The 16,988-nt window shown below is 38.3% G+C and overlaps 1 protein-coding gene across 2 annotated transcripts in view; it reads right to left on the reverse strand.

Moving 5' to 3' along the window:
- The window catches only part of MEOX2 (mesenchyme homeobox 2), a 58,322-nt gene extending 43,206 nt beyond the window's left edge, over nt 1-15,116 (reverse strand). Inside the window, exon 1 of one of the 2 annotated variants that reach the window (XM_087821188.1) lies at nt 14,140-15,116. In XM_087821188.1, the coding sequence (XP_087677314.1) occupies nt 14,140-14,653 (514 nt within the window). In that variant the 5' untranslated portion in view covers nt 14,654-15,116. The remainder of the gene's footprint in view (nt 1-14,139) is intronic. The other variant, XM_016218845.2, reaches the window with a different exon arrangement.
- Nucleotides 15,117-16,988: the final 1,872 nt, after the last annotated feature.

Here is a 16,988-nt window from a genome sequence, read left to right on the forward strand (position 1 = left end):
TTTTTTAATATGCTTTCATTGTTTGCCTTCCCACTTCCAAAATTCTATTTTTTAAAACATTTACATCATTGTTATATTGTGTTTTACTTCATTTTAATACTGTATATATAAATCAATAATTTAATGTCGCTATTTTTATTTTATTTTGATAACTGCCCAAATCTCAGACTTAGAGATTATGTTTAATTAGTAATTATTTTAGGATACACTTTGACCTCTTCAAAACCATAAATGTATTTTCTTTAAGTAAACATTTGGTTGAGTAAACCCAGTATTTATCCAAAAAGTTTTAGCAAAAGAATGCTCCTTACATTTTACTTTCAGATATGCTACAACTATTAGTTATTACTTTTAAAATACATATATATTAAAAATTTTAAATTACAATTTACATTCAATATTATTTTGTATTAGTTTCAGTTGTACAGCATAGTGGTTAACCAATCATGTACTTTAGTGTTCCCCCTGACATTTCCAGTACCCAATGGGCACCATACACAGTTATTACAGTATTATTGACTATATTCTCTATGCTGTACTTTACATCCCTGTTACTATTCTGTAACTTCCGATCTGTACTTCTCAATACCTTCACCTTTTCCACTCAGTCCCCCAACCCCTCCCCTCTGGCAGCCATCAGTCTGTTCTCTGTATCTGTGAGTCTGTTTCTGTTTTGTTTTTTTATATTGTTCTTCAGATTCCACATATTAAGGGAAATCATGTGGTATTTGTCTTTCTCTGATTGACTTATTTCACTTAGCATTATAACCTCTAGGTTCAGCCATGCTGTTGCAAAGTGTAAGGTTTCTTTCTTTTTAATGGCCGAGTAATATTCCATCGCATGTATGTGTATGCACCACGGCTTTTTTGTCCACTCATCTACTGATGGGCACTTGGGCTGCTTCCACAGCTTGGCTACTGTAAATAAGGCTGCAAGCGCATTTGACTTTGTGTGGTATTTCAATTCTCATCATCTCTTTCTCCACTTAAGGAGGTTCTCACCTTTGATGACCCTTTCAGTAGTTGAAGACCACAACAGTTCGTCCTTTGGTTTTAGCAGCACTGTTCAATTAGACTTTCTAACAGATGGAAATGTCCTACACCTGCCTTCTTCATTATATTAGGCAGTAGCCACACATGGCTAGTGAGTATTCATAATACATTTAGTGATATCAAGAAACTGATTTTTAAATTTTAGTTAATCTTAATTAACTATATCTTAATTAAATTGAATTTAAATGAAATTACTTAATTAAAATTAACCTTAATTAAATTTTAGTTAATCTTACCTTTCAAAATGGAGATTTTTGCTGATTTATTTAAGTTTTTAATAAGTGCATATTAATTTTTGTCCACATTTCTTCATAAATAGTAAATATACACCATGTAATCACAGGTATTTCACTTTAGGAAGCATCCATGAAAATCAATCAGAAACAAACAGATAATTACTTAAGCTGGATACTCATTAAATTCTCTGGTGGAATGCTCAAAACTCTTCTGAATTTGCCCTCCTACTAGATGCCTGGAACCAAGATTCTCAGAAAACTCCTAACAGATAACTCATTCATCATTAGCGAAGCATTTTCTAGGCTGCAAATAGGATTTATCCAGCATTTTTGTGCACCTAACCCAATGTTGAATACCACATAAAATAAAAATTAGAAACTGACTTCCCCTTTGGGAGCACATATAATTCAAATAAAAACTAGAGATGTGAAATAGGAACAGCAAAGAGAACCATCAGGCAAAATTTAAGTGTATTATCATGTAGTCTATAGATATTAATTTGGTAAGAGAAAGGTAGTACTGGCCTGAGAAGGTGTCACAAGCCAGATTTGAGTGAAAATAATGAATATATATTAGGAAAAGATATTGCAGGCTATGGGATCAAAATACAAAATAAATAGGCAGGCAGCATAGAATTAAAGGCATACACACACAAGTGCATGTAAAACTAATGAAATCTAAATAAGGTTAGTGGATTTTATCAGTTTCCTAGAATGTAGAAATATCAGTTTCCTGGCTATTATGTTCTTGTATTATAGTTATGCAAGATATTGCCATTGGGGGAAACTGGGTAAAAGGTATATGGGATTCCTAAGTATTATTTCTTACGACTGCATGTGAATTTACAACTTTCTCAAAATAAAGTTTTTTTAAAAAGTGACAAGTGTAAGCGACTTTATTGAAGAAACATTAGTTATAATAAAAGCAAAACAATGTCAACAAAACTGGCCCTGCTGGTCAATAAAGCCTTTAATGATTGAGTTGGGAGATTATAGATGGAAGCTAATTTATTTATAGCCCTAAATTCTTATCCAAGGAAATTAGATAGTAAGTAATGTTCTTGAGTAGATGGGAAATGCAGAAAATCATGTGGAAAACTCCTTACATGCAGCTACGACGACATACATTTAGGTACCCAAGTTAGAAAGTATGAGAACACTGTTTAAAACTAACATTTAGTATCATGTTACATAGACTATGAAAACAATGTTTTGCCAAGAAAGCACTATTATAAATACATTTATCTATCTGATTATATATGCAACACAAATGAGATTATATTATATATTGAATTATATATTATATTACATATTAATTATCTTATATATGTCTGATATTAAACAAAATTTGCACACAAGAATCAGTACAAGTAAAACCTAGTCTTATATCATTGATGGGCATTAGTCAAAATATTACTTTACTTTCAATATAAGATTCTATTAGGGAATGAAAAGCGATAAAGATACTCAGAAGACAGCTACATCAGGAGACCTGGGGAGAAAACAAAATTAAGTGCAAGATACATTAAAGTAGGAACAGGGGAAAAATCTAGAAGCATGTACAACAGAATGGATTCGGGCTGAGCTGTGTAAGCAGCAACAGCATGGCTGAGTCCTGAATATAAGTCTAGTGGAAAAGAAGAAATCATCATTTGAGATCATTAATGTGAAGGCATTTTGAGTGTAAATTAAAATTATGCACATGAGGAATTATTTTTTATGATTGTGGAAATAAAGTTTATACAAAAAAGAAAAAACAGGAAAAAAATTCTTGGAAAAACCAGCTGTATTGTTCACGTTTAATTTTGTGTTTTGAGGGTTTAGTGAGAAGTAGTGATCTGGGAATGGCATGAGCGGTCACTGTGAAGAGTGTTCCAGGGGCTATACGGCTCATGTTCCCGGGGAGGAGCAGATGGGCCTGATGCGTACAGATTGTGGGGGAGACGGGGGTGGGCAGAAGAGCAGGAGAGACAAGGAAGGCACACTGGTTAGCAAAGGCAAGGCGCCAACCATTAATATTTTTTAGGGTCTTCTATGTAAGTAGACTACAGGATGGGCAAAAGTAGGACTTACAGTTGTGAGTGCGTGACACAGTTTATTCCTGTATTATTATTTATTAATTAGTGTATTATTTTCCATACAAACAACTGTAAACCTACCTTTTACCCCATCCTGTATATTAAATTAAAAAGTAAGATCAATACCTAAGAATGTAGATAAAGTTAATGACCTGAGACAAAGTAGAGTTGATAGCTGTCTAGTTGCTGCTGTTTATTACTTTGAACACAAAAAAGCAAATGCATTCTATGTAAAACTCAATTCAACAAAATTCACTTGTATTGGATTTAGAAAATTCAAGACAGGTAACGAATTCTTCAACTCACAAATGGCTACCCAAAATCAGATTCTGTTTACATAAACATCTACTGATGCAATATAGCACAGTCCATGCGCACTTTGCCAGATGCTAAACTCTGGTTTAAACTAAAATGCTACAGTTTATTATTGAGTGAGGGCACATACCTCAGTCGCAGGCTTGGTCCCCGGCCCTGGTCGGGGTTTAGGTGGGAGGCACCAATCGGTGTGGATGTTTCTCACATAGATGTTTCTCTCTCTCTCTCTCTCTCTCTCTCTCTCTGTCTCCCCCCCCCCGAAAAGCAATGGAAACATATCCTCAGGTGAGGGTTAAAAAAACACACAGGCACGCTGGTACTTCAAAACAAGAAAACTGAAGTTGAGAAAGTATAACAGTTTTCATATTTATAATATGAGAATGAGAAACGTCTGAGGTAATGACATCGAATCAGACTCAGAAGGAGGTAGTTTACACCCAAGTAAAGCACTCGGTGAAATTGCACTTTATTCACCCAAAGGCAGTAGCCAACATTTTAAATGATGCTGAAATTTATTTTTATTGGGAAGACTAAAAACTTAAGGTTTAAAAATATTTTATGAGATTTTCCTTTTAAGGGCACTAGGCTGAAGTCAGGATATGGAAGTTCAGCTGCCACTACTTGGCCGAATGGACAGACATTACTTAACTTCTCTGGGCCCTGTCTCTCATCTAGGAAATACATTCATTGAGCTGGCTGATGCCTTGGGACTCTTCTAGTTGTCTTGATCATTCTGATTCTAATGACCTGTTCAAACATTATTGATTACAACCTAGCTTTAAAAAACTTAACAAATTAAGCCTACCCTGAAATCCGAAAGTAATGAAGAGGATGATGCAGTTGGCTGTTCCTGCTGTTTCTTACTGAACATGCACTGTTTTGTGCTTCACACACACCTCTCCCTCCCTCCCAGCCTCCCATGAACTAGCAGGCCAGAGTCACTAGTCCTTTCCACTTCTATCTTAGGGATTAAATTGCTGCGAATGTAGGAGCTTTGAAAGAGTTAACTCCGCATTTAGAATTTTAATACACTATTTGATTCTCCTATTTATGTAAAAGCAACTGCCACGGACCATCACCATAATAATTTAAAACATCTCTGAAATACGTTTCTGAATTGCCCACATTGAACAGTGGGTGCAGGAGAGGTGACTAAGCTAAGCAGAGTGAAACAAACTAATCACTCAGAACTCGAAACTCGGGTGAGTGTTGCTTTTCTCTCTGGTCTCAACCTACACAATGATTCTCAACAATTTGTTAAATATAAATAAATACACAAACAAGTAAATAATTTTCTTTGGAAAACTAGATGATCGCCAAACTAAAATGGTTTTTATGCATATCATGTGGGATATAATGCATTTTTAGTTTTAGTGGTATTTGCATATTTGCCATTCATGAGGGTCTCCAAATGGAACCACCAGAAATAACAAAGAGCTACAATACGTAAAGTCCTTCTGCAATAAAATTTATAGCACAGCAGACAAATGTCACGCCCAACCTCCAAGTTAACAGCTGAAACAGAGCCCTAAAATTTTACTGTCATATTTAAATCCCTTCGGTTTAAGCTCTATTCCCTCTTGACTAAATGCCCCTTTATCCATACCTCATGAAAACAGGTGTTTGTCCGAGAAGTGGCAGGATATATCTAGGAAAGAAGGTTGGAGATGCCCAAGCAAAAGAGGCTACGGAATGGGAATCTTGAGGGTGAATAAGTGAAGGCAACTTGAGCCTTTTATACAACTTGGTCTAGAACTCACCCTGTACTTCAAGAAAACAACATGCTACTTACAATTCTAGGGGCAGTTGCAGATTATTTTAAATCTTTAACAATCTTTTAAGCAAGCAACATTTTCTATAGCACTATTAGTAGTAAAATACAAATAAACAGGCAACATAGAAAATTGTTTTCAGATGGTGCACACCCACAACATAATTGCACCTACTTCGATACATGACAAAAATAACACCTACTGAGCCAAACACTGCTCTAAGTGACTTGTGTTTATTAACTCACTATAATTTTTAGGAAACTAAGGTACAGAGAAGTTAAATCAAAGTTTGTAAAAGACAGAGTAAGACGCTGTGTTCTCCTAGATCTACTCTGGCCACTGCTCTGAGGACTGTCTGTATTCCTTTAGGTTGACTTCTCTGGCTTTCATCTACTGGGCCTCCTGTGCTCGGCTTCTTTGTCTTCTGATGACATGTGGCCAATGGGAGGGAACAGAAGGCGATTGGGAAGCATGAAGATAGATTACTGGACTGATATTTGGTATCAGCTGCAATTCTCCACCTGAGGTCCCAACTTTCCCAGGAGGCTTCTCTCCTGTGCCTCTCACTGGATTCTGGATTCGTATAAAAGCTCCCTCTACTCGCCCCCTCAGGTTTAGAGACATTAATGTTTTCTACTTGTGGGCAGGCCCTGAGTGACTTACCATTTCCTGTTGATTCCCTACATGCTGCCCATCATCAAATAGTCATAATCAAACTCTCTTAAATTATACCTTTGAATGGGCCATCTGTTTTCTTGTGTGATAGGATGACTAAGAAATAAGATCTATCCTTTATGATGTATCAACTAATAGCTAAATATGCAAAAAAAGTGTTGCTGCTTCTTTTAATATTCCCAAGATCTGGATATCCAAGAATAAGTTTGGTAAATAAAGTTCTATTTCCAAGAACAAAGAATAGTTCTGGAAGAAAAGGTATCTATAATTCCCTGAATTTTGAAGGTAGACATGCAAAAGATGGTAATTCTAGAAATGTGAATGGCAGCAGGCCGTCAGATTTGGATGCCTAACCTGAGGCTTTCCTGTCATTTCGATCTGTCCCAATAGTTTACATCTACATGCTGTTTAGTTTAATGCCTGCAGCCCCATTTATATTTCAAGTAAGAAAAAGAAATATTCCAAAGTAAACACAGTTTGCACCTGTAGTTGCACAGATTTTAATTGTGAAAAGCAGCAAACACACTGAGAGCCCATTTTACTTTTGAAAAATATTAACTGCAGAGAGATGTCACTTAATTTCAATCTATTCAGTTAGTAGTAAAGTTCTCTTTAGGTTTTTCTTAAAATGTAAAAGCCACTGTCCAAATTATTGGTTTCCTACAAAATCAAATCTACATTTTATGTATTTAGTGCCCACTAAGGTTTTGATGGCGCAATTCTATTTTACCGAACCACGTGATTTTACCATCAAAATAAAATCATCCATCTGCAAAATTTACTTGGTTTTCATTGTTCATTTCATAAGTCACTACCATTTTATTTTTTTCTGCTAATAAGACTACAGCTCAGTTTAGTTTGCTCCTTCTTTAAGAGGCTAAGAAAAACCATCCAAAAGTTTACTGTGCAGTCCAGGCAGTGTGAGAAGCCATCTCTACAGACACTGAGCACATTTCACCACTACATTTGCAAATAACTATCACTTTGCAGAAATAAGGTCTTATTTGGGTGTCATTTCTGGCAAAGCTTTAAGGCTGTATTTTTCAAAGAGCAAAATTCCAGGCCTTCAAAATTCTACTGGCATCCACCAGCCTAAGCTGGACCCGCCTCTAGGTTTCCGCGGAGCCTGAGAAATGACTTCATCTTAATCATTTTCTTGCCCACAGTCATGTAAGATAACTGGAGATTTTTTTTATATAGTATTATGGGAATCTCTTGAAATGTGTGGAGAGTAATGAGCTAAAGGGGGGGAAACAGAAAACCAAAACTGCAGGGGAGTTGGCAGGTTTGACTTTAGTGACTATCAATGATTACCAGCTTCAACCCGTTGGACTCTCCACACAGCTGTATATGCTCCAAGCCTAATATTTTATTTTGCAGCTGGAATATAGAATATCACGTTGCAGTGTTTAAGGTGGATGCTCTAGTTCAAAGGTTCAGTTATCAAGTAATTAAATTTGGAATTCTATCTATTAGTGTGTGTATCTCTACATAAACTGATTATTTAAAAGTGTGCTTTTAAGTATAGATGCCATGTCCTCGTTAATTCAAAGCTCCCCTTTTTACCTTTCTAAAACACAGGAGAAACTAAAAGCTATAAAAAAGAAAGACTTTATACTCATAATTTCAATCAGTGTACCTGTCTAAGCTTCCAGAAACATAGCTACAATATGTTAGAAAGAAAACTTATGGAAACAAACAATAGGATTTTTATATACGTTTAAAACTTTTGAATTAAATTTATTCTGTGAAATTTTGAAGAGAAACAATTTTTGAATTCAAATATTTAATCAAAACTCCGTTTTACTACTGAAAGTATTACCTAGTAAACACGTTATATTTGTAATAAAAGTAAAACCTCCAAGGATGTAAGAATTAAGTCACCAAAAATACACAAATATTTAGAATTATTAAATGTTTAAAAAATGCTGGCTTTTAATAGTATAGCAATATCATATAGGCTAAAGATCTAACTTATTAGTTTTAAATCTATATAGTATAGAGAGAGCGTGATTATTTTTTACAGAATTTTCCTCTCATTCATACAAACCCTTTCCAAAAATGTATACATACAATACAGATTTTACCTGATTATTCTTGCTCATATGCACATGTAAGAGACCGAGAACATATCATAAAATATTTTCAAAATCTTATAAAAACAAATACTCCAATACATAGTACCAAAATTATAGACAGTAACATGCATAAATTCAGAAATATTATAGTGCTGTGGAAAATGTACAATTATAAATGAAGGCTTCATAAATAATGGATTACTTTTTTATTACATATTTAAAATGCCAAATATAAGGAAAAATAATTGACCCATTCAATCACATGTGAACGTTTACTCTTACCAAGTAACTTTCTGATCATTTAGTAAAAATATACTAAAGGGTTTAAGTAGAAATGCTCTGAAATATAAAATCCATGTCCAAAATTTATACAAATCATTCAACAGATATGTTATTGATTATTTTGTATCATAAAATGCTATCTAAGGTAACTTAAAGTGAAAATAAATCCCTCACACTTTTATAAAGTAACTGGAAAACCATAGAGAAAAGGTCATCAGATTTAAATTAATTCTGCCTCAACATAGGTAATGCAAATGGAAGACTGAGGCGGAATGACCTTTCCCACTGTAAGTTTTACGCCATGAGAGAAATAAAACATTCTGCAAAGTTTTATCCAGTTGGATTTTGAACCTCACCGATGACTGATTGAGAAGTAGTGTAGAGAGTGTTGTAAGTAACCTTTCTTGATTGTGTTACTCCATGTTTATTTGGGGGTTTCAGGTCAATACAACTATTCCAAGAAATAGTTGTAAGAGCATCATAACAAAAATAGAAAAAATGTTAGTGCTTCATTTATTTTACAACCTTAACAGAAAGGTTATTAGTGACGACTAAACCATATTAACAACTAAAACACTTAATATAGAGAAATAAGTGGCGACAATAAAATGTGCTTTGTTGCTTAAATATGTTAAATAGGAAATACAAGCATACTTACCTCAATTTCTAATTTGTGGACTTTGGTCTTGGTTTGTGTCTCATCTTTATTATTTATTTATTTATTTATTTTAATAAACTTTTGGAATCAGTCACCAATACCAAAACCCAGGAAATGTAATTTAACTGGCAACTCAAGAATTAATCCTTCTTATTTATGATTATAATCAAAGAGGTAAAAATGCTACTCCTGATAGTCTCACTTCATGTGCTAATATATTTTACCCACAGAATATTTTATAATAAAAAACAATATGACAAAAATACAGAAAATTTGAGATAGAAAAATCACTCACAGTTAATAACTCAACAATATTAAGGAATTCCTATGTGTATTTTATTTTCTAATATTTTTCCATCTTTGGAATTTATCATTCATAGATGTTTGTAATCATTGTAGCAATGCCTAGAAAAGAGACACATTCTGAAATTTTAGAAATAAATGATGGAAGTGAACAGAGTCAAAACTAAAATATATTGTTGCATTATTTTCTTTTTTCTCATTTGAAATGAAAATCTACAAAGCTCTCAAATCATTGTTTTGTATTTCTGGCTGCCATTTTTAATATAGTAAATGAATAAAACTGGCACCATTACCAGGCCAAGTATAGGTAATAGATTTATATGTGAGGATTTCTTACATAATTCAGCTGTTAATTAATCCATAGGTTATTTCTCAAATGATAAAAAAAAGTTAATTCCAATAACTATGGACTTTGTCTCCCAAATTTCCCTGAATCTAAGGGAAAGAGTTGATTCCTCTGCCATTTCATTTTTGTTTAAAGTTAATTTCTTAAGCTCTTTATGTTATACAACAAATATTGTAAGCTACTATAAATTCCAACGCGGTGATGAAGAGTATATGTTTTTAAACACGGAGGAAAACACATATATTTTCATGCTTAAAATATATTTAATTTTTTTAATTAAGGTAAGCTTGCAGGATGCCAACATAGTGGTTTCTATTGATAATTACTTTAAACAAAGATTAAAATATTCAATATTTAGTACTGAGTTTTAACCCAAATGAAAGTTTTAGAAGTGCCATGCCTTATATTAAATGCTTTTCCTTTTCAAATAAACTATAAATATATTTACAGGGAACATGAAACTATTTGTATTTCGATTTGCATCCTTCCTCCCATTTATTGTTGACTTTCAACAATAAGCACCTTAATGCTGCTCTTTCTTCTGCGTGTAATCATTTGAGAACACGCATGTAGGTCAATGGTGCTTAGATCTTTTAATGTCAATTTACCATTTAAAAATGTTCACATCTAAAATTAATCTACCACTCTAAGAAAAAGACTAAAAGTGATTATTTTTAATCCATAAATTGGAGGCATTTAATTTGTTCAGTATTTTCCTATGATAACCAAGATCCAATAGATTATTTTTAAACTTCTAAAACAAATGTTTTAAAAACACACACACATAATCCAGTAACACAGAGATGAATGATAAAGTGACTTTTTTTCCTTTTAGAAAACATAATGATTGACATATCTAGAAAAAGTTACAATATAATACCAGAGTTGGGGTGGGTAAGAATTACTCTATATTTAAACTTCCAGTTTGTTAATGTCATTCTTGTCATTCTGCATAGTCAGGCATATAGACAGACATAATTTGACAATAAATATTTTATGATCTTGTAGCTATAAATAAAATATTTGCCATTTTACAAGAATCTAATATGATTCAAAACCCTGTAAAATCCACATCTCCAAATCACTCCCTTTTAATATAATTTTTATTTTTTATAAACTATGTACTTGTATCCATTCAATTAATTTGAATAGAAAATATTTACATGTTTATATTGTGTATTATCTGTATAAAAATTAAACTTAAATTGATTAATATATTTTGGTTATTTTATCTGCAAGTGGGCATTTTATACCTATTACTACATCGCTTGGCAAACAATCAAATGTAATTGAAGCCAAGTAATTCACCCTATTTATAGACTTTTTTTCAGAATCACCTGCTTTGTATAGATTGTTTTAAGTACAGTTGTAAAGTTTCGATTTTTAAGAGTTCCTTTGAAGAGGTGGCAGATGTTGGCTTTGCTAATAACACTGGAAAGCCGAACAAGTTCAGAGTTACAAAAATGTTTAACTCGTATAAAAAATAACAGTGTGCTTTTCTATTAAACTTGGTTATTTTCAACTGTCAATAAACTATAATGGAAGAATAAAGTCCTTAAATATTTGTTTCTAGATCCTTAAGCTTCTTGAGTTCGTAAATGTGCGTGTTTGGGATGGGAAATGCATGTAAATGCATGCTGGTAAGTGTTACATAGGGTAGTTTTAGCATCACTACCATGGACAAAATTCGGGTTGTTTTTCAGTATTTTCTGGTGCTTAAAATCCTATTAAAATTCCACACAGTCATGCACACATACACAATATCTGGGTATCAGATGCAAGGATATAGAATTTGGTTTCGACTTTGCCCTGGATTTATGTACTGCATTTATTCTGAACTATAAATACAGAGTAATTATAAACTGCCTAACAAAATATAGATGGTCTCTATTAGAAATGATGTAATTCTCATCTAATATAATTTTAAAATTTCAATAGTCCAGAAATTAATTTTATTTTATTTTTGGAAATCATGAAATAACAAAACTGTGTTATAAGCAGTAAAAGATATGTGTTACTAATATACCAGAATTATAGTGATTTTCTACATCACTTTAATTTTTGCTACATCAAGATGCCCTTACAATGCTATAAAACGGAATAGCTGTGAACATAAATGATGGAAGATCAAATGCAATATTATCACAGGAGAAAGATATCATGAACTTAAATCTATCTAAAGATCCAGTAAATATAAATTAACTCAAATAGTAAAATTACCAAATTAAATTTTATTTTCAAAGAGTATACATATATTTAACTGGAAATTATTGTGATATTTCCTTTTAATTAGTCAAAATTTCTTTCAAAATATCCCATCAAAGAAAATGCTCATTCTAACTCCCCAGGGATTCTATCCTTGGTGATGACTAATTGTATTTCCCACTTAAGATATAATCTATCAATACTTTATGTAGCTGATGTTAACTTTTGTGTTTGTTTATTTTTCCAGCACTCTATTAGCTTCAACATGTAAAAATAAACTAATTTTGTTATATGGTTATTTTCCACCAAAGGAGAGTAGAACTAGTAATATAACCAATTTTCTTAAGAAAGTTGTTAATGAAATAATTTAAGGGAACCAGTTCTTAGATCCCACGTTCTCTGTTTCCTCCCAACCCAAATAACCTATGTCTGTGTGAAAATTCCGTTTGCCCTAAGAAACTTAGGTGCAGTGGTTTAAGTTCAGGAAACATAAGGAACAACAATCTCTCACACAGATTTCTCATTGCGGAAAGTGAAGTGAACAGCAAGAGCTTCTGGTAATTGCAAAAGTGAGTTGACAAATCTGAACTGGGATCTGTTTCCAAAAAAAGTTACATCGATATCCAATGCTGTGTCTATGAAAAGATCGCCGCATCTAAAATTGGCTTCTTCTAGCATGAAGATGGAAACCTTCTTGCTATGATTAACCTTTTAACTCCGTCTTGAGAGTTTCACTTATGGTTAGTAAAATCCATTAGAAATGAGTGATACTACTGGTAACTTTCTTAGATATAAGCTAATTTGTGATCGAGCATTAAAAGTTTACCCGTGACTTGGAAAGTAAAAGTTAGATTTCCCATAAGTCCTGCTGAATAACAATTTATAGCACTGCTGCAAAGGAACACAAAATAATGCTGCGCAATCATTGTCACTTACATGGGATCTTACCTAAAGCATTATAAAAGATACACATTTCTCCAGTCCTCCAAACCAATATCTGGAATTACCTTCTAGAGCTGTTAAACCACTTCCTCAAAGGTAGAAAATATGTAAATATTATATCAAACCAATGACGCTTTCCAAAAAGATGGAACGCAGGTTGAGGCGCTCTAGCTAAGGAAGAAAACTCACAACTCGCTTAATTGTACAGCATCCTTTAAGGGCTTCGAGGAGCTGCCTGAAAAACTTTAGTTTCTCTGGATTGTTGCAATTTACTTGACAGGCTGAGCCTTCAAGCATCCCCCTTTGCCTGGCTGCTCAGCTCACCCCCACTAAGACCAGCGCCTCCTGTGCGCACCCTGCCCTGCAAGCGTCTGGGATGCAGCGAGCCAGCACCACTGGGGTTACTTTGTTTCCAGTACTTGTCTCCGATAATTCTCAACTGGAGGAGGGTATTACTTTCCTCTTTTGAAACTGGGGTTCTCTCTTTAGATTAGCGCCACAACTATCATTAAGACTCGTATTTCTTCAAGAGCCTGAGCATGTCTTTATTAACAATTTTCTGACCCATTCCTTAAAATTCTCTGAATTCCTAGATTCTATCTTCTTCCTCAAGAAAGGGAAATGTTTACCATTTGGAAAAGGGTGCTATTTAAAGAGCTCTGAAATCAGAATAAAAAAACAAAACCCACTAAAACTTTTTTTTTTTTTTTCTCATACGCTCTGCCAAGTTCCATTGCAAGTTCCAAATGTTGTGCAATAATTTGGAAATCCAGTTAATGATGGGAAAAATCGAGCCACTCGGAGCCGGGAACTTGGGAGGGGAAAAAGTCAAGGAGCGGCAGCCTCACGCACGCCCGGCGAGCGCCGCGTCCCCGGCTGCGCTGCCCTCCCCAGCGCTCAGATGGCAGGTCACGCTTCGCAATCGATTTCACATACTGTCACTTGTCCTCTTTATTCTCAACCCTCTGGTAAACTAGTTTGAACCTTGGAGAGCTTAGTGCTCTTGGCTACAGTTGTGCCCTCTCAGAAACACGTGTCCCCGAATAACAGGACCAAGGCAGCCCCCGCGGAATTTGGCGGCGGGGAGCCAGAGAGGGCAAGACCTGTGCCATCTTCCCAGCCGCCTCACCGTGGCGAGGGTGTCCTCCCCGACATCTCCCCGCCCCTTTCGCCCAGGGTGCTCGGCGCGCCCTTACCTGAGCTATCGCTTTTTCTCTTGCCGCCACTTCTCTTCTCCGCCTCCGCGGGTGACAGCGCCTGGCGCCCGTAGTCCCCCGGCGCGCACGCGGCCCCGGTTGGGGTGCTGGAGCCCAAGCTGGAAGAGTTGGAACACAAGACCGGCGGGCTGCTGCCCATCTCCGGGGGCCCTCCCGAGTCCGGCTGGAGGCAGAGGCTGTGCCGAGCCGCGCTCGGGGGGGAGGACATCTGCGGGAGGTGCCAGTTGGTTTGCAGAGCTTGGTGCTGCTGCTGCTGATGGTGGTGGTGGTGATGGTGGTGGTGGTGGTGGTGCCCCCTGTGATGCTGGCTGGCAAACATGCCCTCCTCGTTGGGGTATCCCGCGATTATGCAAGACGAGGAAGAAGTGGAGAGCTCGGGGTAGGACATATGGTCAGATCTTCCATGGAGGGCGAGAGAGGACTGGGAGAACGGGTGCAAGCCTTGCGCGGTGGCGTGGGGGCTGCGCAGGCAGCCAAAGAGCGGGTGTTCCATAGCATGCAAGTCTTGGGTTCCAGGCAGAAGACTTCGCGACGGCTGCAAACGCCACCACCCCTCTGTCACTTTTCACTGGAAACCGTGTGACTTTTTCCCCTCCCCAAGCAATAGCCGCTCCCGTTTCTGCAGAGTTTGGATAATCCCGGTCCTGAGCCCTAGCGGCCAGTCTCCTTTACATATAAACACTCTGACCTGGAGGAGCTTCCCTCCGAGCTACTCAAATGTCAAGAGTAGGAGAGGTTGAAGCCAAAAGAAGGTGGTCCCAAAGAACTGCTTTCAGGGGGAAACGGCTCTGAGAGGTTATAAATAGAGTGTAATGTGAGCTGGGGGCTGGCTTAAGAGCCCAGCGCTGACCACATGCAAACTCGCTCCAAAACTCCCGCTCAGTCTGCGCCACGCGCTTCCACTTCCACTTCCTAAAGCCGCTGGACGCACACAGCGCGCCCACGCCCGCCCGCCCCTGCCGGCCGCCAGGGCTGCGAGCCGCGCGGCGCGCCCCGCGCGTAAACCCGAGCGCTGGCCCGCAGCCGCTCTCCCCGCCCCGCGCCTGCCGCTGAGGCGCAGCGCCGCGCTCCGCCAGACCTCACCCCGCACCCCGCGTCCCGCCCGCTCGGGAAAGGGGTCTTGTTAGTGCCACTTGGGCATTGCCACCTGCAGGAAAGCTAGAGCTGCGCCCCGCTCTTGAGGAACACGAGAGGAACACCAGCTTAGTTAAGGAGAAAGATCGGAGCTAGTTTGGCGCGCGCTCCGAGAAGTTTTTTCAAACTTCTCATCTCCCCTTGCCCCGGGCGCAGTGGCCGCCTAGCTTTTTGCAGCTGGTGTCTGTGGGTGCGCTGTTAGTGGGCTCGGACGCCAGGTCCCAGGTTGCAGGGATGCGCCCCGCGGACGCGAAGGGGCCATTCTGGGTGCAGAAAGGAGACCTGTTGGGGTGGGTGGGAGGAGAGCAAGGGGCTGTGACAGTTGCAGATGCCCAGCCCTGGCATCCTCACCTGCGGTGCGTGGTGGGGTCTCTTGTCCCCCGCTTTCCGCAAACGCCCTCTCCCTTACTTTCCTGGTCCCAGCGAATTGCCACCAAGAACTTTTCCTGGGTCAGGAATATTCCGAAGCGATTTTGACCCGGTCCCAAGTGATGTGTAGGTTGCACGCACACCTCGTCTTTCCCCTCAGGAGCCAGCCCATCTCTCCTCATTTCCATCCAGAAATCAATCTCCTCCCGCTCAAAAGCAAATCGGCTAGGAGCACCCCCTCCCCCACCCCGGCCGTGGCCCATTTACTAAGCAATGTTACACTGCGACATCCCCGGAGTTCACTAACCCTGGGCGCTTCCCATCTCCCTGGCTAATCTTGCATCACAGAAATGAGTAAGAAAACTTGATCAGGACATTGGTGCGGGCGTCCGCGGGGCTTTGATGCTGCCCCCGGCTCGAGACACTGTGTGCTGGGGGCAGAGTCGTTTGCACAAGGCGAGCAAGCCCCCCACCCCATCCGCACCCTGGATGAGCTGCAGGAGCAGTCGGGTCCTGCCTGGGACGTGCCGCGTCAAGAGAACATAGGTGCGCACAGAGCTAGCCCGGCGCCCCGAAGGAGCCACCAGCATAGCCTCGCCCCGTTATTTTCGTTGTCTCAGGTGTCCAGAGGATGGGGACCGAGTCTTTGAAGTTGTTAATGGGATTAATGGGGACAGCAAACTAGGCCAACCATCTGGTTTGAATTAGGAAAAAAAGTATTGATTAATCTTGGAGAGGTGTCCCCGAGGCAGAACCTTTTCCCTGGCCCAGTCCCCCGGGCTCCAGCCTGTCCCCCCTTTCGTTTGAGCGGTGCTGCTGAGCAGAGGCGTCGCCCTCACCCTTTCCATCCGTGTGAAAGTTGCAATTGTTTTCCATTGCTTGGAGGTGGGATGGGGTGGGGGGTGATCAGGAATTCTGAGATTTGTAAGCGCTGCTTTCTTTAACGGAAATTGAGCCCTATTTTGAGGGAAATTAGTTTTGCAGACTTCGTTTAAAAAAAAAAAAAAAAGCTAAAACTTTTGTTCACCAGCTGCTCAGCTTTTCAGTCTGGGTCTGAGCTGGAACCTGCTGCAAGCGTTTGCCGGTAAGACTCTCTTTGCCGATATTTTGGGAATCTAATATTGTTTTAGACTTCCAAAGGGGTGTTCTTCAGGTGGCACGTTTCTGAGGGTTTTAAGCACTCACAGGATGGCGTCCAGGGCTTAGATCTTAAGACTGTTTCTTCCTGCCACTCCCCATGCCCTTGGCTTTTTAAGGATGAAAAAAGAGGAGGTATATTGTTCTAATATCGTCGGAATATTTTTTGAATTTTCATTGTGTTTATG

Source organism: Miniopterus natalensis, chromosome 10, assembly GCF_054644295.1.
Source record: "Miniopterus natalensis isolate mMinNat1 chromosome 10, mMinNat1.hap1, whole genome shotgun sequence".
NCBI lineage: Eukaryota > Metazoa > Chordata > Mammalia > Chiroptera > Miniopteridae > Miniopterus > Miniopterus natalensis.